At 38.4% G+C, this 26,353-nt stretch overlaps 2 protein-coding genes and 1 long non-coding RNA gene across 4 annotated transcripts in view; 2 read left to right on the forward strand and 1 right to left on the reverse strand.

Annotated features, from left to right (window-relative positions):
* Positions 1 to 16,993, reverse strand: LOC144350097 (short transmembrane mitochondrial protein 1-like). Its single transcript, XM_078008450.2, has 3 exons — positions 16,905 to 16,993; positions 4,441 to 4,494; positions 1 to 374 (listed from the first exon to the last, which is right to left on the reverse strand). The coding sequence occupies exons 1-3, from the start codon at positions 16,917 to 16,919 to the stop codon at positions 273 to 275; spliced, it is 171 nt and encodes a 56-aa protein (XP_077864576.1). The 5' UTR covers positions 16,920 to 16,993; the 3' UTR covers positions 1 to 272.
* LOC100368324 (large ribosomal subunit protein mL38-like) overlaps positions 16,979 to 26,353 on the forward strand; it is a 17,108-nt gene continuing 7,733 nt past the window's right edge. Inside the window, exons 1-3 of the mRNA XM_002733808.4 lie at positions 16,979 to 17,171; positions 20,351 to 20,482; positions 22,368 to 22,573. Of these exons, the coding sequence (XP_002733854.3) occupies positions 17,000 to 17,171; positions 20,351 to 20,482; positions 22,368 to 22,573 (510 nt within the window). The 5' untranslated portion in view covers positions 16,979 to 16,999. The remainder of the gene's footprint in view (positions 17,172 to 20,350; positions 20,483 to 22,367; positions 22,574 to 26,353) is intronic.
* LOC146741463 (uncharacterized) lies at positions 20,959 to 21,860 on the forward strand. 2 transcript variants are annotated; one of them, XR_014929758.1, is made up of 2 exons: positions 20,959 to 21,056; positions 21,599 to 21,860. It is a non-coding gene; the product is annotated as an uncharacterized LOC146741463 (long non-coding RNA). The 2 variants fall into 2 exon arrangements; XR_014929756.1 differs by lacking the exon at positions 20,959 to 21,056 and adding an exon at positions 21,125 to 21,184.

Genomic DNA, 26,353 nt, shown 5'->3' on the forward strand with positions numbered 1-26,353 from the left:
TTTAAAAGAAAGTCAAAACTTTATTTAAGGAATGAAGAGCATCATATTTGATATTGATCCATGCAAAATATATAATATTTATACATGATATTTGAGACACTGCACAAGGTGTGCACTACCAGTTAATGACAGATACCAGGTAAAAAAAAAGCTTTTGCTGTAGACAGTCATTTATTGCTCCCAGGAAAAAGTCACCAGGTACAGGCATAGTGTGTCTGTAGAAAGTAGAAATCATTTTATATACAGTCTTTATTTTGTTATAGAAGCAGATCTCATGATGAACCTGAGTCATCACTTGGAAGATCCCTTTTAGGTTTTTCATACTTCTTCATTCTGCCTTTGAAGTCTCCCATTATATCCTTAATATTTGGAACCTGAAAAAAAAAATAATGCATTAAGTATGAATATGTGTACAATACACAATGTAGTGAATACAGTAGAAACACAATGACACTAGAGAATACATGGACAGACACCTGCAGCAAATATCAAGTAAACGTTTCGTGGGACATCTCTATTCTATTATTAAGCAACCGTCCATTTTCCTAAACAAATTGTCAGTATCACACTTTCCCAAGTAGTTTTGTAACAAGTAACAGACTAGTTTAGGAATTACTTTTCTTATACCACTTTTGGTCATGTGACCAAATCACCAACTTATTTCTGTAAACCCAATTTATTTATGCTTATTAGTTCCCGTTCGGATGAAGTCCGAAAGCGGGGACTTATAATTCGGCCTCCGTCCGTCCGTGCGTCTGTGCGGAGTCATAACTCAGAATCCCTTGGACCGATTCCGTTCATTCTTTGCATGTGCCTAGTACTTTATGTGGGACATATGCACATGCAGTGGTTTAGCGATTTGATTCAAAATGGCTGACTGGCAGCCATCTTGGTTTTTGAAAATGTTGTATTTTGGACATGCTTTGTCAGTTTTCATTCAAACTTGGTACATATATTATACATGTCAGGATACATGTCCATGACGATTTATTTCACAATTGGATCAAAGATGGCCGACTGGCAGCCATCTTGTTTTTTTGAAAATGTTGTATTTTGGACATGCTTTGTCAGTTTTCATTCAAACTTGGTACATATATTATACATGTTAGGATACATGTCCTGACCGTCCATGAGTTCCTGAGTCTGTCCGTCCGTGTGTCCGTCTGTCCATGCGTCAGTCTGTCCAGAGTCATATTTCAGAATCCTGTTGACCGATTCCCTTCATTCTTTGCATGTGCCTAGCACCTTATGTTGGACATATGCACATGCAGTGGTTTAGCGATTTGATTCAAAATGGCCGACTGGCAGCCATCTTGTTTTTTGAAAATGTTGTATTTTGGACATGCTTTGTCAGTTGTCATTCAAATTTAGCACATACATGTACTTTATACATGTTAGGATGCATGTCCATGACAATTTGTTTCAAAATCTGGTCAAGGATGGCCGATTGACAGCCATCTGACTTTTTGGCCTTACTACTATATTTCCACAATTTATGTACCATTTTCATTCGTATTTGGCACATACATCATACATATCAGTGTGTTTCATAATCAGATCAAAGATGGCCGAATAACGGCTGTTTTAATTTTTGGCCATATTACTACTACACAGAACACGTGTTTTGATGTAAATAAACAATCTGTTGTATACGCCACTTGGAACTCAAGTTTCAAGAAAACGCTCACTACAACCCCTCCGCTTTAATATGACGAGCACAAAGAGAACTTTCAAACGTTTAACCGGGACATTTTCAATGACTTGTTTATGTTAGTTTATCACCTACAGAAAAATGTGCATAACTTGTAAATTAGGCAGACTCCAGTCAGTCAAAATGACTATTTTGAACTGTAGGCATTAATAAGAGATTCTGCCAATGATGGAGAGATAGAATCTAGGTCAGGGGAAGCCCCATGACCCCAAGATTCTTTTCCCTTATGTCATGAACTACGAGACCGAGCCCATATGGCGGCGCCATTACGGCTGGGTATTCACTCTGATTCCTTTCTCTTCGCATCAAGGACTTAGACCAACGCTACGGAAAGAGTGGTTTGGTTGAGGGGGACCCGGAGTCTATGGTGGGTATGAACTATGTGAATAGGCGGGTTCCTCTGCCTAAATTCACTACGTTCAATTACCCACCATAGAATCCGGTCAGTCAAAATGACTACTTTGAACTGTAGGCAGAGTCAGACGCCGATAGGTGGTGGGTTTTCCGAGCAAACAGAAAAATGATGAAGGTCTTTTCCCAGTCCGAGATGATACAACAATCAGTCAACACATTAGTTAAGACCCCAAGAGGGTGGTGTCTTACCTTGGCTGTGCTATCCCCGGAGCAAGAAGCCAAAAATGCTGCTACGGTGACAGGGTTCGGTGTACCCGAGAAAGCAAGACCCAAACACAATTCGGGGGTAGTATGCTTTTGAAGTTAAGACAGAAACAGCGGAACCTGGGAGCTTCTAGTGAGTGCTTATGCTTGAGAAATCTGTCCGCAAAAATGCCGAGACTGACTTATTGTCTATGTGCAGGGATCCTTGTGGTTGTTCGTGCTGGGTCAGCAATCCAAGTCTGACCCGCTACGATGTTACCCAACCTGAAGAGACCCTGTTCAATAGATTGGGTGTCTCTTAGGTAGTAGTTGATAAAGACGTTTTGCGTTCTCCAGAAGCCTGCCCTTGCGCAAGCTCTGTGTTGAGGAGGATAACGTATTATAGATCTCCAATACGGTCACAGTGATCTACCTGGCGATGGAAGTCAGGGAGGCCGGCTTATCCTGCCTGCCAGGGCCATAACACAAAAACCTGTGTTTGGTTGGCCGTCTCGGAATCCTAGTACGGTTCTCGAAGCAACTCAACGCGCGAAATGGGCAGAGAAGCAATTCATCCTGATCCTCCAGGCCGACAATATTTGACAGCCGGGGGATGACGACCGGCTGGGGATCGTGTTCTGGGATTTGGTTCTTGGTGAGAAACCCAATTCGTGTCTTTAGCACAGCTTGATCGTCCATAAAGGCTGCGCACCCGCCTAGCTCTGACCGGCACCTACCTGAGGCGAGGGCCAGTAGGAAGACTGTTTTCCACATCAAAAACTTGAGTGGTGCTGAAAGGAGGGGCTCGAAGGGTGGTCTGCTTAGGGCTGATAACACAACCGACAGATCCCAATTGGGCGGTTCCCTTGTACAGGTTCTCGGCCTCTGATTATGGAAAGCAGTAACCAGTCTCCTAATAATGGGACAATCGGCTAGGCTTGACCCCAAAGTGTTCTCTATGGCGGAGGACAAGGCTGCTCTGTAGCCAACGATCGCTGCGTAAGACAAATCCACTTCATCAAACAGGAGGACAAAGAAGTCCGCTACCTGGCCGATAGAGGGATGGTATGGATTAATCTCCCTTCCACTACACCAACTAGTGCATGCTCGCCACTTTGAGTTGTAGGCAGTGTTGGTGGAATCCCTGTTCGCCCTGGCCAGGACGTAGGCAGCCCGCTTAGATAGACCTTTCGTCTGCACGAGTCTACTGAGAGCCTCCATGCGAGTAAGTGGTACACCACTGGGCTTGTTGGTAGTGCGCCGTCTGGTTGGGACAGCAAGTCCGGTAGGTCCAGAAGCACTACTGGTGTTTCGACTAGCATTTCCGGCAGAAGCGGAAACCAGGTCTTGGTTGACCAATTGGGCGCCACCAGAGTCAATATACAGGTGGGCTCCCGTCGAAGTTTCTCCAGTATCTGGTGAATTAGTGGCAAGGGAGTAAAGGCGTATGCATCCATGTGGGTCCATGGGATCGATAAGGCGTCTATGGCCCAGGCCTCTGGTGTCGGCAGGAGTGTTACGTACGTCGGGAGCTTGGCATTCCGGGGTGCGGCAAACAGGCCTATCTTTGGACCGTCCCACAGCCGAAATACGCGGGAGGCTACCCACAGGGGTAACTGCCACGCCTCGAAAGGCATCTGCCAGACTGTTCCTCACCCCTGGAAGGTGGTGTGCGGATAGCTCCACATTGTATTTCAGGCACCAAAGAAAAATTTCTCTGCTAGGACTGGCAACGATGGGGAACGCTTCCCTCCTCCTTGTTGATGTAGGAGACCACCGCTGTGTTGTCTGTGTGGAGCAGGACTCTGTGGTCTCGAACTTCAGGTAGAAAGCGTAGTAGTGCTCGGTGCACCGCTTTCAGCTTGAGCCAGTTGATCTGATGGTCCTGAACCCAATGCAGGGGCCATATGTCGGCCCATCAACACCGTTTGTGCGCCCCACTCCGCCAAACAGGGAGACGTGTCGACGGAATTGCTTTGGATCCCGACGCCCGTGATCCCATAAGCATTGAAGCAATTAATCATAATTGAAGAATAAAATTCAAAGAGGGAAGATGTCAAAGCAGCAATGTATCAATTGATTTTTCAGTAAATTCTTATTAATTATCCTGAAATCAAGAGATGCAAGTTTACCTCATAGTTTTGTGCGGCATATGTTCCGATCACACCACCTACAATTACACCAGCCTAACAGAGAAACAAACAAAACATTATTAATACTTGTTTGAAGAATAAGCTTGTGTGCCATGCTCAATAGTGTTAGATGGAAGTCTACGGGTCCTAGGCGACATTTGTCTACATGTAATTCTGCTGTAAAACTTAATTTTCATGTCATTAGAGAGTTGTAGGTAATTAAGCATGCAAAGAGCATAATCCTTTCATTTAACATTCAACCCCCCTCCCATCCACCCTCTAAATAAGAATAATGCAAGTGCAAAAAAATGACACAAACACAAAAACAACTCTTTTTGTGTGCAATAATTGAAATCGCCTAGGATCCCTCAAAACAATAAGACTTATTTGCTGTGCTCATACATGTACCTTCAGCATAAATAGCGAAAATTAATTACAAGTGAAAATAAAGTATTTTACAGTACATCTAAGACTGTTTTACATGTAGGTAGTGTCTTTGTTTATTTGAATAGAATGTAATACATGTACCGTATTTATCCGAGTATAAGCCCAGGGTCCTGAACATGGAAAATCGCCAAAAAGAAGGGGTGGGCGTTTGTCCGGATATCCCCGGCAAAACAAAAAATTGGCAACACGCAGATCGAACTGCGACAGGGAGTAAAACGGCAAATAAAAACATGTAACCAAAATAAATGAACAACATGCAACATTAGAAGTGTAACAAGAAATAATTTATTGCTTAGAATGTGACAAATGAACCAGAAATAATAAAAATCGACAGTAAAGATTCATTTGGACTAGAATATCCCCGTCGACAAACACGCCGTCCCATGCGCATGAATTATTCCCAGTTTTGACAAATACCGGATCAACAGCCATACAAGATCAATAATATTTTATGCAGTAAAATTACGAAAGTTCATAGTTGTTAGAAAAAAACACATCTAAGATCTCTATTTGTACGTTCATTGCTATCTTTGTAAAAGTCAAAACCCTGAAATTCCAAGTCGGCGCCACTGTCGTGATCGAACAAAATCCCTATAGCTTCGTCTTGAAGTTTGTCGATGTCGTCCCACACAATTTGGACTTAGCACATTTAATCCACAGATTTTGCTGTCTGGTTGCTTGGCACTTTTAATTCACGTCTAATCAGAATAAAAAGACAAGAAAAATAGGGTCGCGGCAACCGACTCGCACAATGCTTTTGTTTACTGTCTGGTAATCATCTTTGACCTTTAAGCATCCGCTTTACCGATTGGCTAAGAATGACATCACTACTAGTGTTTCATCATAGAGGTAAATTCAACATAGTTTTCTTATCAGACTAGGTGTTCATCAATCATGGTGAAAGTTACCATTCAGCAAGTTGTATGGATATCGCGGTGGGCTTGAAATAGGGAGATTTTTTTTTTCCAACGACAGAAGAATAATTTCCATGAAATGCTGTGGTGATAGATGGTAAAAAAAGTTGGCAGTCTTCGGCGTGACATTGCAAAATTGCAGGCCCCAGTTATGGATTCGCAAATATTTTATAAAGCCAAAACAACGTGCTTTAAACCACTACAATATTGCAACATTGGTTTCATTGTCAGCGACCCTAAAGCCGAACAAGTGTGACACTTTCTTCACGGCTCTCTATATACTGTAAGATTTGCTTGAATCGTTTCTATGAGGTAACACTAACCTAACGGCCCTTTTCAGGGCCACGTCATATTTCAAACAAGCAGCCTATCGGCTGAGATAGCTCCGCTGTTAGCAATGCACATTTCAATTAAAGAACTGAAGACATCATTAGAAAATTACAGTTTTTAACAAGAAGTCGAAAATATCACTTTTTACCAAAAATTACAAAAATATTCACCAAAATAAATAGAGAATTGAAGATATCATCACAAAACAAACAAATCTGAGAGAGGTTCACATGTAGTACCTATATATGTAATATCAAAGCAATCGGACTTACAGTTTTCAACAAGAAGTCGAAAATATCACTTTTTACCAAAAATGACAAAAATATTAACCAAAATTAGAGAACTGAAGATATCATCACAAAATGAACAAATCTGAGAAAGGTCTACATGTAGTATCTATATATGTAATATCAAAGCAATTGAACTTTTGGTTTTTAACAAGAAGTCGAAAATATCACTTTTTACCAAAAATGACAAAAATATTCACCAAAATTAGAGAATTGAAGATATCATCACGAAATGAACAAATCTGAGAGAGGTCCACATGTAGTACCTATATATGTAGTATCAAAGCGATTGGACTTGCGGTTTTTAACAAGAAGTCGAAAATATCAGTTTTTACCAAAAATGACAAAAATATTCACCAAAATTAGAGAATTAAAGATATCATTACAAAATGAACAAATCTGAGAGAGGTCCACATGTAGTACCTATATATGTAGTATCAAAGCAATTGGACTTGCGGTTTTTAACAAGAAGTCGAAAATATCAGTTTTTACCAAAAATGACAAAAATATTCACCAAAATTAGAGAATTGAAGATATCAACATGAAATGAACAAACCTAAGAGAGGTCTACCCAAGGTACATATACACCAAGTATCAAAGCATTCAGGCTTGTAGTTTTCAAGAAGAAGTCGAAAAAGTAAAACATTGACACGGACGACGGACGACAGACGACGACGACGACGGACAATCACTCATATGATAAGCTCCGCTCGACAAAGTCAACAGCGGAGCTAAAAAAGAACTACTGTTTCTCCTTTAATATACATTTTTTGGACTCGCTGGCTGTTATGTTTCTGATAAAAAATAAATGTAAATTACGTAAACAATGGTGAACGCGCTGCTCTATTTATGTCAACTATTTTGCGTTCACTCCTCGTTTTATGCAATTGACATTTATTTTTCAAATTTTGTTATCAGAATCACAACAGACTGCAAGGACGTAAACTTTTAATACAACGAAAAAAATAGGTTTTTGTTTTTTTATTTTATTACAGGTGTAGAAAAAACACCCCTGGGCGTTTGCTAGGATATGACCTCAACTCCTTTATTTTATCAAAAGTGGGGGGTGGGCGTTTTAGGAAAATATATGCGGTACATGTATGTGTGTTTTTGGATGTGGCAATAATCTTCTCATACATTGTATCTGTTAATACAGTTGAACATTTCCAACTGTGTTCTGTGATGCAAGAAATGAGATCGCTTTCAAATTATTAGAGTTCGTTAGCGGTACTCGCAGGATTTTCATTGCCTCACCACACATGGATATAAAAGGTGAATTTCCTTATCTTATACATCCTTGACACAACCCAATATTATACTTGTATTATACTATAAGGTTATTACGAGACTACCTCATAGTAAGCATGAAGACCAGTACAGTACAGCTGGACTATCGACCGACGTGCAGCGGATGTCGATGCGCAGCGTACTGTCTGAGTGCATACTTTGAGGTATTCTTGTAATAACCTTATTATTATACATCTTTTCCTTCCAAGGATACACCATGGGAATGTAGAATCCAAAATGTTTGAAACAGAATCAGCAAACTTCTGTGTGTGGGTCCAGTCAAACCCTGGTGGCAGCCATGTTTGTTTATATAATTAGAGGACGCTTACACGCATAATCATTTCATATTTGGAATTCGCATTTCCTAATATGTTAGGATGAAAATACCTCGTAAAATATCGCAAAATTACAGCACGCTGTAACTTATGGCGTTACTGTGACAGATGTATAATAATATACTAGATCAGCAAGATAAAAAAGTCACAAGATGTCAAACAGTTATTGCATTTGATGCAATAACAATTTGGCACATGGAGGAGGGGATTTTAATCAAAAAACAAAACAAAAAACCTGAATTCTTGGTCAATGAAGATCGAGACAGTGTTTTTGATAATACAGATTACATTTATTATTATTATTATTATTTATTTCAGACAGAGTCCATACATTTGACTGAAATGTACATAATATATATAGCGAGGTGGAAAAGAAAAAAATTGCATGACATTGGGTTTTGGACATGATGATGTCAATGTCACCATGGGGCAAACAGGAATGCCATGCCACCTCTACTAACCCTGTGCCAATGATATGGATAATGCCATGCCACCTCTACTAACCCTGTGCCAATGATATGGATAATGCCATGCCACCTCTACTAACCCTGTGCCAATGATATGGATAATGCCATGCCACCTCTACTAACCCTGTGCCAATGATATGGATAATGCCATGCCACCTCTACTAACCCTGTGCCAATGATATGGATAATACCATGCCACCTCTACTAACCCTGTGCCAATGATATGGATAATGCCATGCCACCTCTACTAACCCTGTGCCAATGATATGGATAATGCCATGCCACCTCTACTAACCCTGTGCCAATGATATGGATAATGCCATGCCACCTCTACTAACCCTGTGCCAATGATATGGATAATGCCATGCCACCTCTACTAACCCTGTGCCAATGATATGGATAATGCCATGCCACCTCTACTAACCCTGTGCCAATGATATGGATAATGCCATGCCACCTCTACTAACCCTGTGCCAATGATATGGATAATACCATGCCACCTCTACTAACCCTGTGCCAATGATACGGATAATGCCATGCCACCTCTACTAACCCTGTGCCAATGATATGGATAATGCCATGCCACCTCTAATAACCCTGTGCCAATGATACGGATAATGCCATGCCACCTCTACTAACCCTGTGCCAATGATATGGATAATGCCATGCCACCTCTACTAACCCTGTGCCAATGATATGGATAATACCATGCCACCTCTACTAACCCTGTGCCAATGATACGGATAATGCCATGCCACCTCTACTAACCCTGTGCCAATGATATGGATAATGCCATGCCACCTCTAATAACCCTGTGCCAATGATATGGATAATACCATGCCACCTCTACTAACCCTGTGCCAATGATATGGATAATACCATGCCACCTCTACTAACCCTGTGCCAATGATATGGATAATGCCATGCCACCTCTAATAACCCTGTGCCAATGATATGGATAATACCATGCCACCTCTACTAACCCTGTGCCAATGATATGGATAATACTATGCCACCTCTACTAACCCTGTGCCAATGATATGGATAATGCCATGCCACCTCTACTAACCCTGTGCCAATGATATGGATAATACCATGCCACCTCTACTAACCCTGTGCCAATGATATGGATAATACCATGCCACCTCTACTAACCCTGTGCCAATGATATGGATAATGCCATGCCACCTCTAATAACCCTGTGCCAATGATATGGATAATACCATGCCACCTCTACTAACCCTGTGCCAATGATATGGATAATACCATGCCACCTCTACTAACCCTGTGCCAATGATATGGATAATACCATGCCACCTCTACTAACCCTGTGCCAATGATATGGATAATGCCATGCCACCTCTACTAACCCTGTGCCAATGATATGGATAATGCCATGCCACCTCTACTAACCCTGTGCCAATGATATGGATAATGCCATGCCACCTCTACTAACCCTGTGCCAATGATATGGATAATGCCATGCCACCTCTACTAACCCTGTGCCAATGATATGGATAATGCCATGCCACCTCTACTAACCCTGTGCCAATGATATGGATAATGCCATGCCACCTCTACTAACCCTGTGCCAATGATATGGATAATGCCATGCCACCTCTACTAACCCTGTGCCAATGATATGGATAATGCCATGCCACCTCTACTAACCCTGTGCCAATGATATGGATAATGCCATGCCACCTCTACTAACCCTGTGCCAATGATATGGATAATACCATGCCACCTCTACTAACCCTGTGCCAATGATATGGATAATGCCATGCCAGCTCTACTAACCCTGTGCCAATGATATGGATAATGCCATGCCACCTCTACTAACCCTGTGCCAATGATATGGATAATGCCATGCCACCTCTACTAACCCTGTGCCAATGATATGGATAATGCCATGCCACCTCTACTAACCCTGTGCCAATGATATGGATAATGCCATGCCACCTCTACTAACCCTGTGCCAATGATATGGATAATGCCATGCCACCTCTACTAACCCTGTGCCAATGATATGGATAATGCCATGCCACCTCTACTAACCCTGTGCCAATGATATGGATAATACCATGCCACCTCTACTAACCCTGTGCCAATGATATGGATAATGCCATGCCACCTCTACTAACCCTGTGCCAATGATATGGATAATGCCATGCCACCTCTACTAACCCTGTGCCAATGATATGGATAATACCATGCCACCTCTACTAACCCTGTGCCAATGATATGGATAATGCCATGCCAGCTCTACTAACCCTGTGCCAATGATATGGATAATGCCATGCCACCTCTACTAACCCTGTGCCAATGATATGGATAATGCCATGCCACCTCTACTAACCCTGTGCCAATGATATGGATAATACCATGCCACCTCTACTAACCCTGTGCCAATGATATGGATAATGCCATGCCAGCTCTACTAACCCTGTGCCAATGATATGGATAATGCCATGCCACCTCTACTAACCCTGTGCCAATGATATGGATAATGCCATGCCACCTCTACTAACCCTGTGCCAATGATATGGATAATGCCATGCCACCTCTACTAACCCTGTGCCAATGATATGGATAATGCCATGCCACCTCTACTAACCCTGTGCCAATGATATGGATAATGCCATGCCACCTCTACTAACCCTGTGCCAATGATATGGATAATGCCATGCCACCTCTACTAACCCTGTGCCAATGATATGGATAATGCCATGCCACCTCTACTAACCCTGTGCCAATGATATGGATAATGCCATGCCACCTCTACTAACCCTGTGCCAATGATATGGATAATGCCATGCCACCTCTACTAACCCTGTGCCAATGATATGGATAATGCCATGCCACCTCTACTAACCCTGTGCCAATGATATGGATAATGCCATGCCACCTCTACTAACCCTGTGCCAATGATATGGATAATGCCATGCCACCTCTACTAACCCTGTGCCAATGATATGGATAATGCCATGCCACCTCTACTAACCCTGTGCCAATGATATGGATAATGCCATGCCACCTCTACTAACCCTGTGCCAATGATATGGATAATGCCATGCCACCTCTACTAACCCTGTGCCAATGATATGGATAATGCCATGCCACCTCTACTAACCCTGTGCCAATGATACGGATAATGCCATGACACCTCTACTAACCCTGTGCCAATGATATGGATAATGCCATGCCACCTCTAATAACCCTGTGCCAATGATATGGATAATGCCATGCCACCTCTAATAACCCTGTGCCAATGATATGGATAATGCCATGCCACCTCTAATAACCCTGTGCCAATGATATGGATAATGCCATGCCACCTCTAATAACCCTGTGCCAATGATATGGATAATGCCATGCCACCTCTACTAACCCTGTGCCAATGATATGGATAATGCCATGCCACCTCTACTAACCCTGTGCCAATGATATGAATAATGCCATGCCACCTCTACTAACCCTGTGCCAATGATATGGATAATGCCATGCCACCTCTACTAACCCTGTGCCAATGATATGGATAATGCCATGCCACCTCTACTAACCCTGTGCCAATGATATGGATAATGCCATGCCACCTCTACTAACCCTGTGCCAATGATATGGATGCATATCTCTCATAGCAAACTTGGCACAGATCTAGAAGCAGTACCTACACACGAATTGGTGACGTCATAAAATACATGACCTTCAATCGGGGTCGTTTCCTTGGTATATACGAATTGGTATATACAAATTACAATAAAGATACTTAAGACATTACACATAAGGTAAAACAAATCACGTGACAATATAATGATAATAACGGTAATAAATCATAGCTTAACAGTTGAACAGAACGCTCATATAGTCAGTCGGGTGATGCCGAGGGTCACGAACTGTGTTGCAAAATGGCTGTGTGGTTGAAACTGGGTCATGGCGTGACGGGTGAGGAAGACATCATTAAACACTCAAAATCACAATAAAACGGGGAAGTGGTTGCATATTACGGCGTAGCCAACATGGGAAATAAAAAAACGCCCAATACAAACGACATGGGTTCGAATCACACTAGATACACACTCACCAGAACCGAAGCAATCAGAAACAAGCAATCGTTTTGGCTTTTCCGTTCAACTCATCGGAACACTGGAGTAGTTAGAAAAATGAACACCACTTAACGACCAACGTCGTGGCGTGGTACACAAGCGTGCCATCAAAATAAAACAAAATTAGCTTGAAAAGACAGTGGGTTCGAGTCCCGCTCAGAGTTACCGTAAAAACATAAATCAAATAAACTGAAATCTCTCAAACCGTAAACAAGTAAACAAAGAACGTCGCAAAAAAATAATAAAACTCACAAAACTCCACCATACAAAACTGAATGAATAAATAATAAAATAACTAACGTCTTAAACTGGACGACGCGCAATTTGTTCAACAGTTTCCAGATTGTGACAAGAGATAAACAAGACCCAAGTCAAGGTAAGTTTTGTTAAAGTGTCGATGGCGTTCCCTATATTACGAAAACAATTCAGGCAACAGACGAATATCTTCTGTGGTGTTGTTGAATTTATACTGTGTCTGCGGAATTGTTGATTGAGGGTTCAAAGCCAGCAGTTAACATTTTGCTAGAAAGTTTCACAATTAAATCAAATATCCAATGATACATGTACCAGTATATTTATTTCATTATTTTAACAACTTGCAATGGTGGAAGTTGGTCAAACACGAGTTCTTACACCTAAATAAGTATCAAATATTTGTCGACACATTTATTCTCTCAACCTTGTAGAGGTGGAAATTAATTAAACAACAGGTATTTACTCACAAATATAATGGTCAATATTTGTCCATACATTCATTCTGTCAATTTAAGAACTTGTAATTGTTGGAATTAATCAAATGAGAGTTGTCTACACCAAAATAAGTTTCAAATACTTGTCCATACATTTATTCTCTCAATTTAACAACTTGTAATGGTGTAAAATTATTAAATGAGAGTTGTCTACACCAAAATAAGTCTAAAATATTTGTCCACACATTTATTCTCTCAATTTAACAATTTGTAATTTGTGGAAGTAAATTAAATGTGACTTTTCTACACCAAAATAAGTCTAAACAAGCAGCCTATCGGCTGAGATAGCTCCGCTGTTAGCAATGCACATTTCAATTAAAGAACTGAAGACATCATTAGAAAATGAACAATATGAATAGTATCAAAGCAATCGGACTTACAGTTTTTAACAAGAAGTCGAAAATATCACTTTTTACCAAAAATTACAAAAATATTCACCAAAATAAATAGAGAATTGAAGATATCATCACAAAATGAACAAATCTGAGAGGTCCACATGTAGTACCTATATATGTAATATCAAAGCAATCGGACTTACAGTTTTCAACAAGAAGTCGAAAATATCACTTTTTACCAAAAATGACAAAAATATTCACCAAAATTAGAGAACTGAAGATATCATCACAAAATGAACAAATCTGAGAAAGGTCTACATGTAGTATCTATATATGTAATATCAAAGCAATTGAACTTTTGGTTTTTAACAAGAAGTCGAAAATATCACTTTTTACCAAAAATTACAAAAATATTCACCAAAATTAGAGAATTGAAGATATCATCACGAAATGAACAAATCTGAGAGAGGTCCACATGTAGTACCTGTATATGTAGTATCAAAGCAATTGGACTTGCGGTTTATAACAAGAAGTCGAAAATATCACTTTTTACCAAAAATGACAAAAATATTCACCAAAATTAGAGAATTAAAGATATCATTACAAAATGAACAAATCTGAGAGAGGTCCACATGTAGTACCTATATATGTAATATCAAAGCAATTGCACTTGCGGTTTTTAACAAGAAGTTGAAAATATCACTTTTTACCAAAAATGACAAAAATATTCACCAAAATTAGAGAATTGAAGATATCAACATGAAATGAACAAACCTAAGAGAGGTCTACCCAAGGTACATATACACCAAGTATCAAAGCATTCAGGCTTGTAGTTTTCAAGAAGAAGTCGAAAAAGTAAAACATTGACACGGACGACGACGGACAATCACTCATATGATAAGCTCCGCTCGACAAAGTCGACAGCGGAGCTAAATATTTGTCCACACATTTAGTCTCTCAATTTAACAACTTGTAATTGTGGGAATTAATCAAACGCGAGTTGTTTACACCAAAATAAGTCTCAAATATTAGTCCATACATTTATTCTCTCAATTTAACAACTTGTAATGGTGTAAAATAATTAAACGAGAGTTGTCTACACCAAAATAAGTCTAAAATATTTGTCAGCACATTTATTCTCTCAATTTAACAACTTGTAATGGTCTAAAATAATTAAACAAGAGCTGTGTACACCAAAATAAGTCTAAAATATTTGTCCGCACATTTATTCTCTCAATTTAACAACTTGTAATGGTGTAAAATAATTAAACGAGAGCTGTCTACACCAAAATAAGTCTAAAATATTTGTCCGCACATTTATTCTCTCAATTTAACAACTTGTAATGGTGTAAAATAATTAAACGAGAGCTGTCTACACCAAAATAAGTCTAAAATATTTGTCCGCACATTTATTCTTTCAATTTAACAACCTGTAATTGTGGGAATTAATCAAACGTGAGTTGTTTACATCAAACTAAGTATTAAATATTTGTTGAGACATTTATTCTCTCAATTTAACAACTTGTAATGGTGTAAAATAATTAAACGAGAGTTGTCTACACCAAAATTAATCTCAAATATTTGTCCACACATTTATTGTCACAATTTAACCACTTGTTAATAGTGGAAATTACTTAAACGCGACTTGTTTAATCAGTTGACATCAATGCAACTTACCCGCAGACAGTGCACAACAGAGTATCATTATTGAGCAATTATAAACAGGATGTGTCTTGGCATTAGGGTTAGGGTCGGGTCAGGTATGGGCAACGGAATTATTAACAGGAACGTGTCTTGGCATTAGGGTTAGGGTCGGGTCAGGTATGGGCAACGCAAATGGCAAACACCCAATTGGCAAGATGTACAACGGGTTATGGCATGCATATAGTTTACACAAGTAAAAACACAAAATTGGCAATTTTTTGGACAATTGTAACTCAATAATAGAAATATGTTGTATTTCTATATATATACACACTATATAGTCTTATCAAATGCAAACACATCCAGTCAATCCATTGTGGTCTTGTGGGTCAGTTCTCTACATAGTGATCAGGAGGACCTGGGTTCAATTCCCTTGCCTGCCCATCTTTTTCTCGCAAACACCATTTGGCAATAAAGCTAAATATGACAACAAATTATTTAATTTGCATGACTACCCACATAGCTCAGTTGATTTGTACTATGTCAGCAATGTGAGCGATCGCTGGTTCGAATCCAGTATGTTTAGTTAGATTTTTGAATGCTAGTGAAGACAGTGCTCCTATGAATAGGACTTAAATCCTAACTCCTGTGTGAAGACACTCGTGGTACAGTGGACAAGACAGTGCGCTGGGAACTCAAAGATCGCAAGTTTGAATCACGGATTGGACACTCCTACAAAAGACATGAAAGACGTTTAAAACATAAACAGCGGATTCAAAAACTCAAGTCAGGAAAACAGAACACAAGAATACTACCCCCACATGGAAGCCAGTCGAAGTCGTCGAAGAACGAACACAGTCGAAGAACGAACACAGTTGACAGCTGTAGGTCATGTGCAACAACAGACACGAGGAGCATGGCTGCTCTCCAAATGAGTCCCTTCTTTTGTATTGACCCCCTAAATTATGCTAATCCCCCTTTCTAACTCTTCCCCCAAAAATAATATATCGCCCCTTTTAGAATGTATTGACCCACAAATTAATGAATATTCATGAGCACAGAAACTGCTACGTCATGAATAAATTAGCATAATTTTAAAAAAATTGCATAAAGTGTAGGTACTCCTTCTGGAGCTCTGTCGCAAACTCCGAAAGTCGAACTGAGTATGTTTTGTACCCTCATTGTCATTTATACCAACTACAAGTACACTGGGTGATGGATGAGTAACCTACCTGACCCCTTTCGTCCAGCTGGTATACAGTGTAAACAGCTATTTTTTAGATAGACCATGGAATTACACTTTAAATTCTTGTACAGATTTCGTCATATAGTGCAAATTGACGTGTTGTTCAACTAAATCAAATTATCTTATGAATTTTAGAAATAATGGAATGTAAAGCAAATTGGTGTTGATGGCGTTGGTCTTAAAGTCCTTAATATTTCAAAAACAGCTGAGCACACTTTCTCAAAACATTCCGTTTACTCGGATCGTTACGGTTTAGTCCAATCCGTTCAACACGGAAGACAACAGTTGGTTGCTTAACTATAAATGAATATACTCACCACGAAGCCAAACATATCAAATGATTCGAAAATCAGAAAAACAACAACTCATCGATCGATCGTTCAGTCGTCAACGCCACAGCACTGCTGGGAGTATGACCTTGGGTCATTGCGCATGGCAAATACGTCCATCCAAAATGTCTGCGCCCTTATTGAGAGTGCTTCGGGACACAGCAAAATCGTTTACTAAGATTTCACCGCCAACACCTTGTCCGATTGCGAACTACGGACTTTCACTAATCAGCACGCGATGTCTTTGTACTGGTGGTAAGTTCTGTAAAGTAACTGCATTGTTTGCTTGATATATCGATTATATATGAATCTCTCCAGATCCGAGCATGTGCATATTTGCAGCCAGCCAAGCAGACACTTGAGGGCTGAAAAAAAATAATACATACTAAATTGATCAGTACTATTTTTTTTCGATTTTTCTCATCGATATTACTAATAATGCGAATCGAGCAAAGAATTTTTTTGTAAGCACACTCCTGATCCTAACTCTTACCCCCCCCCCCCCACAGTCACTTGGGGGCTGAAAATCAATAAATACTAATTTAAAAAAAAAAAAATCATCCACTATACGTATATAAATAAACAAGTTGTGAAACACGGCACCTAGTAAATCGACACCCTGTTGGTTTCAAATGTCGATTTCTTACCTTAAAATGCGAAACAAAAATTTTAGAGGGGATCAGGTGTTACGTTAATAACCATTGTTCATAATTGCTAACTTGGTTTTATTAAAAACTGCACAATTTCCGTGTTTTCTGATGATGTCCGACGATTTCATGAACGAAAATGTCCAGCAGCCAGAATCAAGGGGGATTCGCTCAGAGTTCTGGGTAAATCAAGGAAATACTCGCTGTTACAGCATTAAGATACATGTATTTGTATCCTGCTCAAAGTTCTGGATTTTTTTTTTATTTTGTCTTAGACATGCAACACCTCTTCCACGAGTTAATCTGTAAACAATTCTAAAACTTCAGCCCAGAAAGTTTGTGTGGCAATTGTAAACTGAATGACTGCAATTTTGATAAGAAACCATTTTGATTAAATGTCACTAGCATTCCAAATGATTTTACGTTTTGTAAAATACTTTATTTTCACTGGAAGGATGAATTGGTAAAAATAAAGTTCACAAACTCATCAAAAATCAGAAAAAAATACATGACAGCCAAAAATGTCTTTTCACCGAAAATAAATTCCAGCTGAAATTGAAGTGATTTACAGTAGTTACATCACAGTGTCACTTTCAGACATCACGCGTTGTTAAACAGCGATTGTAAATAAAGTAGGATAAGATTTTGAAGGCAAAATAACGATTTTAATATTTATGGACAGAATACCCCCAGCCATTGGTGGAATTTTGTCTTGTGCAAAATACCTGTGCATATGTGGGAATTGAGTCTGACACAACGATAACAATGCATGCTAAAAATGCAAAGGCTCATGGGAAGATGTTTGTTTGTTAAAAATGATATGCTATGGCGGTCTGCCGCATGCGCAGCTAACAACCCTCCCACTTCAAAATACCTACTAGCAAAAATGAATGCTTTACATTATGACATATGTACTGCAGTTTATTTTGATTCGTCCCTGAACTCAAAATCGGTATTTCTACACCCATATGCAAATGAGGTCTGAGAGCAAACAAAGCAGTCCCTTCCCTAGTGAAATGAAATTTGAACAACATTGGTACTTTTAGGCAGTCACTTATTTTGACTAAAACTAATTTGCATATCACCCTTGTAATAATGTTTTCGGTATTTTCACAGTCTATATGCAAATGAACATGGTATTTCCATTTGCTACTGAACTATTCTTATTTTGAAAACATATTTTCGTCTGCTATTTTTATCCGGTTCAAATCGTTCAGCAACATTTTTGGCATATTAGGTGTACATCACATGGAATACTATGATTGGAAGAACTTAATGTATGTTGATCACCTGGAAACTGAGTTTTATAAACCACTCGAGATGCGGTGTATTCTGCTGTACTTTAACTTGCTTCGCTCGTGAAAGCACGGCCGCAGGATACACCGCATCACTTGTGAAAATAACTTCCATACGCAACAAAAGCCACACGGAGGGTGTGGGGTTCTGTCATAACACTTTCTATATATTCACATCACTCATTATTAGTCCCCATTCGAACGCAGTCCGAAAACAGGGACTTATGTTTTGACCTCTGTGCGTCTGTGTTACCGTGCGTGCGTGCGTCCAAACCTGTATCTTAGTAATGCCTGGACCAATCACAATCAAACTTCACACATACATCATACATGATATTATACATATGCACATGCACATGCACGTCAATTTGTTTCATGATCTGATTCAAGATGGCCGAATGGCGGCCATTTTTGTGCTAAAAATTATCAAAATCAAACTTTTTTCATCTGTTTACAGATGGATTATGTTCAAAATTGGTATATACGTTAGACATTATAGGAGCTTGATGCACATCATTTTGTTTTTCAGATAAAATTAAAAATGGTGGCCATTTTGTTTTAATGAATGTGGTTCTCATGCCATATCTCTGATTTGCTTTGACTGATTATGTTCAAAGTTTAAATATTCATTATAGATCATATCATAGATATACAGATATATTGCTTTGACGATCCTATTAAATGGCCGAACGGTGGCCATTTTTGTGCTAAAAAATCATCAAAATCAAGCATTTCCCGGCTGTTTACAGATGGATTTTGTTCAAACCTTGTATATACGTTATAGGACATTGATGCACATCAAAAATGGCCAACTAGCGGCCATTTTGTTTTAGTGAATGTGGTTCTAGTGCCATATCTCTGACTTGCTTTGACTGATTATGTTCAAATTTTAAATATTCATTATACATCATGTCATAGATGAACAGATTTTTTGGTTTAACGATCCTATTCAAAATGGCCAAATGGTGGCAATTTTTCTGCTAGAAAATCATCAAATATCAAGCATTTCTGGCATTTATGGATTGATTTCGTTCAAACTTGGTACATACATTAGACATTACGGGTTCCTGATGCACATCATTTTATTTTTCAGCTTGGATTCAAAATGGCTGACTGGCGGCCATTTTGTTTTAATGACTGGGCTTCTAGAGCCATATCTCTTAAATGCTTTGACTGATTATATTCAAATTTTATATATTCGTTATACATCATGTTATATATATATATATATATATATAAATTCAAAATGGCTGATTTTGAATGCTGTTTCAAGTACTTGTTTGACAATCAGATACAAATGTCAATTATTTTAATGTTAAAAAATCATATTCCTGACATGGTTATATTCCAGCTATATTACTATAAACAAAACTATATATCTTAAATTTGATAACTAACGGGGACTGTCACATGCATGGCTTGTTAATTTCTAAATGACACACATAATCCCCATATTGCTGCATAAATTGAATCGCTTAATTCTTTTTTCTAGCCTCCGCTGGCATTGATATTGGTTTACCAATAAATCAACAATCAAGAACAAGGATACACAGAGAAAGAAAAGCATGGCGAATTGAAAAAAGAAAAGATCCTAAATTTGAACAATCAGCAAGACACAGAACATGTAGGTCAATAGGTCATTTTGAATAACCCCCAGTGTTCTCCCCACATAGAACAAAGCATGGCGGCACCGCCATGCTTGGCGACCCGGCCACCACGCTTGGGCTCGGACCGCCATGCTTACAACTTCACTGCCATGCTAATAGGATGCATTATTTACATCCATTTGACCCACTCACACGTAGCACTGCATAAATTAACACTGTCAACGTCACGGTGTTTTGAACTTGCCGGGACGAATAAAACAGTCCCATTGTTAAACACGTGTGAAGTACGGACGCTGTCAATGGGGAACAAATTGTCACTCGAGTTGCAAACACCGAGATGCTATATGACAAAACATGTAAAGGAAAAAAAGGTGATGCCGCCCGGCTAAAACGTACAGTCACCGCTAGCACAACACAAAAACGGAAGCGTGTAGAAACACAGAAACGGCGTGAGGCTGGTTTTGATGAGTCGTGGAAGAAGACATTTCCATGGTTGAGGTCAACTTCAGATTGTTCAGGTATGATTTCGTAATTTTAGAAATAAAATGCCAGTAGGTGTTTGTTTTGCCGATCGTAATAACACCGAACATGGTAGGCCTACACCGATTTCAATCAACATCTTAGACGCGAGGCTGGTATAGACACGGCATGAAAAAAAACATCACTCGTTACTGTCAACTTTTTTTAGATTATTTATGGATATCTTCATAGATTAATGGGTACGCGTATGTTATAATTTGTCCAAGCAAACAAAAATCGAATTTTTGTATTCTTCCGGTCACATGTTGACCTGTGTGGGTATTTCCAAGATGGCGGCCTCTCAACGTCTTGCGAACGACAGCTGCTATCGTCACGAGCTATGATCGATGGAATCCCGATTTGTATACATAATTCTATCGTTACGTTTTCATTTTAATTGAATAATGACCTCATGTTTTTTTCCTCGAAATTCCCGAGTCCTTGTCGTTGGCCTGACAAAACCAACATGTAAACAACATGTTTTGCAGACGGTATTCTATCCATTCGGCATTGGGTTCCCGATGGCGACACAATTCAATCGTTATGTTTACATTATTTGAACCTCAATCCTCATTGTGTTTTTTTTTTTTTTATTTTTCATTTTTTCCCACTAGGAATGTTGTGCAGTTTATGCTCAAAGCACAACATGATTGCAAAGAGAGGGTCTTCTTTATGGAACAAAGTCCCGTGCACGGTACGGTCTATGACGAGTTTAACTACAGTAAGGCAGCCAATGTTTGGAACACAGCAAAGTCAAGGAGGATTAGTTTAGACTAACTTTTATGGAACAGTTCACATTAAATGACGATCTTGTCAAATTATGGTATATTATGTAAAGTATTATGTAATTTAAATAAAGCCTCTCATACATTTTAATACTCTCTTGTATGTTTGTTTTTGTAAGAGTGAATCCTGAAAAATATGCAAATTAGTATGCAAATTGAGAACACTGACCCCTAAAGGTCACACATCCTGGTAATTTCTTTGGCCTAATTTTAAAAAAGTCTGACATGCAAAAAAGAAGTATAATACCATACTTGCTCTATTACAGTAGTAGCACATGTGCTAACTTAAAAAGCAGAGGTAAAAAAAAGTCATATTTTAAAAAAATTACTATAAAATTTAACAAGAATTTCTATTGGAGAAGAATGAGCAAATATGATTATTGCCAGGATGTGCGACCTTTAGTCTTAAGTCTTAATTAGGATTTATTCATAGTGATTTTATCAAATATTTATTGCAAGATGAAATCCTGTTAGACAAATTACATCACTTAGTCATGAATTTGTTTACACCAACACTTCAACTTCATTATTAGTTGTCTTCCATTTATTTGTTTGAACTCCACTCATTCTATCATTTTTTCTTGATTCTTGATTGTAGTGAAAATTCCTTTAGAGGAGGTGATTGCAGAATGGGAGACTACAAGTGCACCATATCAAATAAGAAGTGTTGGACACCATTATAATATATTCCAAGATTTATTTGATGGTGCTGATTTTTTACCTCAGATTATTATGCACATTGGTTTTGATCAAGGTGGAGAAATTGCTCCTGTGTATAGGGGAAATCTAGTGACACCAACAGAGGTTTGTGCTATTGTTATGTAGTGCCCGTCAGACATAGTCTGAAACAGACTAGTGGTTTGGAATCTGATCGTCCATTCATGTGTTCGTCTCGCATCATTTCTCGAACATGTGTGGATCAATATTGTTTATTGTTGGTAAAAAGACAAATCATTATGGACTACATATGCAAGTCAATTTTTTCTTGTTTGGGTGACCTTAATTTGTTTAAAATTGCAGTTTGTATATGTATCCGAAATTTCTCTCAGATAGAGAGGGCTTTGTATCAGGGTCATACATACTTGGTTACAGATGCACATTATTTCAACAACTGTTTTTCTGAAATGGTTTGCATGATTTCGTTTAAATTCTACATACTCTGTCGGTTGCAGATCACATAGTGATTCAACCAAATATGCTCAGACCATTACAGTACATAGCATGACACAGTACTATTCAACATACACTGGATTGCTGCTAGTGATGGAATTTGACATTAAATATAAAACAAAGACTGTGCATTGTTAATACTTATACAAGTTTCTTAGATACACTTTCACAGGTTTTGTTTGAATTTAATACAAAAACAAGTCATCATTTGTTTAAGATTTGATGGAGTGGCAGCTATTTTTGACTCCCATGTGCGAAGCACAAAATGGGAGTCTTTGCAGTTAGTGTGTCTGTATGTGTGTATGTGTGTATGTGTGTGTGTGTGTATGTGTGTGTGTATGTGTGTATGTGTGTCCGACTGTTCCACTGCTATCTCAAGAACCATACATCGGTTTTTGATGAAACTTGGTGCATAGATGCTCTGGGCCAATGCGCAGATTTGGTTAGGTTTTGGTAAAAATCCATGCTCGTTAATTACCTAATTTGCATGATAATTAGCTAATTTTTAGCTGTTCTATGACTGTTCCACTGATATCTAAAGAACCACTCATTGGATTTTGATGAAACTTGGTACATAGATGCTCTGAACATATGCGCAGATTTGATTAATTTTTGGTAAAAATCCGTGCATATTAATTACCTAATTTGCATGATAATTAGCTATTTTTTAGTGGTTCCATGACTGTTCCACTGATATCTAAACAACCACTCATTGGATTTTGATGAAACTTGGTACATAGATGCTCTGAACTAATGCTAGGTTTTGATTAGTTTTTGGTAATAATCCGTGGATACTAATTACCTAATTTGCATAATGATTAGTCAATTTTCGGTTTTTCCACTGATATCTCAAGTACTAATCATCACATTTCAATGAAACTTGGTACATAGATGTCATACGACACTGCACAGACCTGATAGTTTTTATGGTAATATCAGTACATATTAATTACCTAATTTGCATAATTAATTAATTTTCAGCATTTGATATAAGTAGTTAGCATTACATTTCAATGAAACTTGGTACTTACATACTCAAGGACTATGCAGAGATTGATTGTTTTCGATAAATATTTGTGCATATTAATCACCTAATTTGCATAATTAGTTAATTTTCAGCTTTTCCACGGGTATCTCAAGTACTAATCATCGCATTTCAATGAAACTTGGTACATAGATCCTTTAGGACTATGCAGAGACCTGATTAGTTTTAGGGTAAATAATTGTGCATATTAATTACCTAATTTGCATAATTAATTTTCAGCTTTTCTACTGATATCTAAAGTACTAATCATCATATTTCAATGAATCTAGAATTATGCAGACCCAATTAGTTTCCGGTAAATATTTGTGCATATTAATCACCTAATTTGCATAATTAACCAACTTTCACACTGATATCTCAGGTACTATACATCACATATCAATGAATGTACATGGATGCTGTAGGACAATAGACAGACCTGAATAATTGTGGGTTAAAATCTGTACATATTAATTACCTAATTTGCATAATTAACCAATTTTAATCTTTCACACTGATATCTAAAGTACCGTAAAAACTTCAAAATTTCGACCGGTTTTAAATAATTTGTGTTAGAAATGTGACGTGTTTTTAGAGTCAAAATTAAGGTGCATTTTCGGACGGTCGAATTTTTCAGAATAGAAATCAGCAAAAAAAATGGGGATGATAGACAGTGTGCTTCATTAGTTTTTAAATAATGCAATGTCCGTCAATTGACGTAAACTTCCTCATGTTTCACGGTAAAAGCAAAGGTCGTGGCCGAGTTGTAACTCAAAATCTAAACAAAGTCATCAATCAGTGAGTATTATGACAAGCAAAACAAAACATCAAGACGCGGAGAAGAGGTCAGCACAAAACTAATAGGTCAAAAGACAAAGCTGTCTCGCACTACCTAGGAAAACTTGCGAATGTTCGAAGTACAGGTACCCATTGGACAAAAGATACATGGAAGTTTAGCAAACGATCTCCCCGACCCAGTGCAATGTATCCGGTTAGAATCAAAGCTCACGTGTCCCTTATTTGAGCACCGTACCGGTGATTTGAGGGACCAAATTCTGCCGTAAATTCGCCCTTGGATTAAAAAATATAATGGGATTTAAGAAAATAAAATGGGACTTTTAAGGTGTATTTTGGCGTCATTTTTCGGACATTTCAATCAATCCTGCCGGCTAAAATAGAGTCTAAGTTTTACCGTAGTCATTGACGTCTGTCTATTCAAGAGTACACGTGTATGATTTTTATCGTGACTAGCGTGAGCGGGTAAGCTTCCTTTCGAGAATGAGCTGTTATCACTGTGAACAATGTTAAATTATTCTTCAGATGACCAGTTTATTTTTTAAAAACAACTAATTTTTTTATTTAAAAAAAATCATGCCGTTTTCGCATCATCCAGCTTTTTGATTGGTTAATTAGCGATTTGACCTATTTGACCTAAGAGAACATGGCGGATATCCTACAGCATCAAACGTTTATACGAGACCGGAATCATTCGCTTACGATGAAACTAAGTTGACTTTTATTTGTATTTCATAACCATTCAACAAATTTATTTTGTGTACATTATTATAATCACTACTGAGTACAGTAATAATCAACAATTCAGAAACGCAGCATGCCGAGATTTTTGTGTTCGTTTTTATTTGAAACTTCGTTTATTTAGAATATATTTTCGTTACCAATAAAATAAAAATCTCTCAGTCAATCAGAAACCCGGATTCATGCCTTTGAGGAAGGTCCCGTTTGAACGCTCACATCGGTTTTTTTTTCGTTTGGGGGAAAACTAAAACTGGTCGAAATTTCCGAATAAGAATGAGTCGGCAATTTTTAGTGGAGTCGAAAATTTGGAGGTAAATAAAACACCGAAACCCGGCAAATAAATAGGCGGTCAAATTTTTAGAGGGGTCGAAATTTTGGAGTTTTCACGGTGCTAATTATTCCATTTCAATGAAACTTAGTACAAAGATGCTCTAGGACAATGTACAAACCTAATTAGTTTGGGGTAAAAATCTGTTCATATTAATTCCCTAATAAGCATAATAATTCATAATTTTTTGGTTCTAATCACATTTCAATTAAACTTGGAGACATAGATTTTCTGTTACATTGCGCAGACCTCATTAGTTTTACACTCAAATCTGGTCATATTAATTTTCTGATTTGCATAATTAGTTTTCAGCTAAGTAATTTCGAATTATATTTAATGTGTCTCCAATACTCTCAGCACATGGGAGTTCTTTCTAAGCTTTCTTTGATTATTAAAAAAACTTAAAATCACAATATTTGAACCCCATTTCCCAGACATACCAGGCCTGATTTGATTCAGACTTGGTACTACAATGTATATGAACTTCCAACAAATGGTGGTCATGTTACCGAGTTGTTTTATTCTC

Source organism: Saccoglossus kowalevskii, chromosome 6, assembly GCF_978046115.1.
Source record: "Saccoglossus kowalevskii chromosome 6, keSacKowa6.1, whole genome shotgun sequence".
Lineage (NCBI taxonomy): Eukaryota > Metazoa > Hemichordata > Enteropneusta > Harrimaniidae > Saccoglossus > Saccoglossus kowalevskii.

Bases quoted from the DNA above. Each gene is read 5' to 3' on its own strand.
- LOC144350097 (XM_078008450.2), bottom strand. The intron at 375-4,440 runs GTAAACTTGCAT...TTTTTTTTTCAG, and splicing joins ATGCCGCACAAAACTATGAG to GTTCCAAATATTAAGGATAT.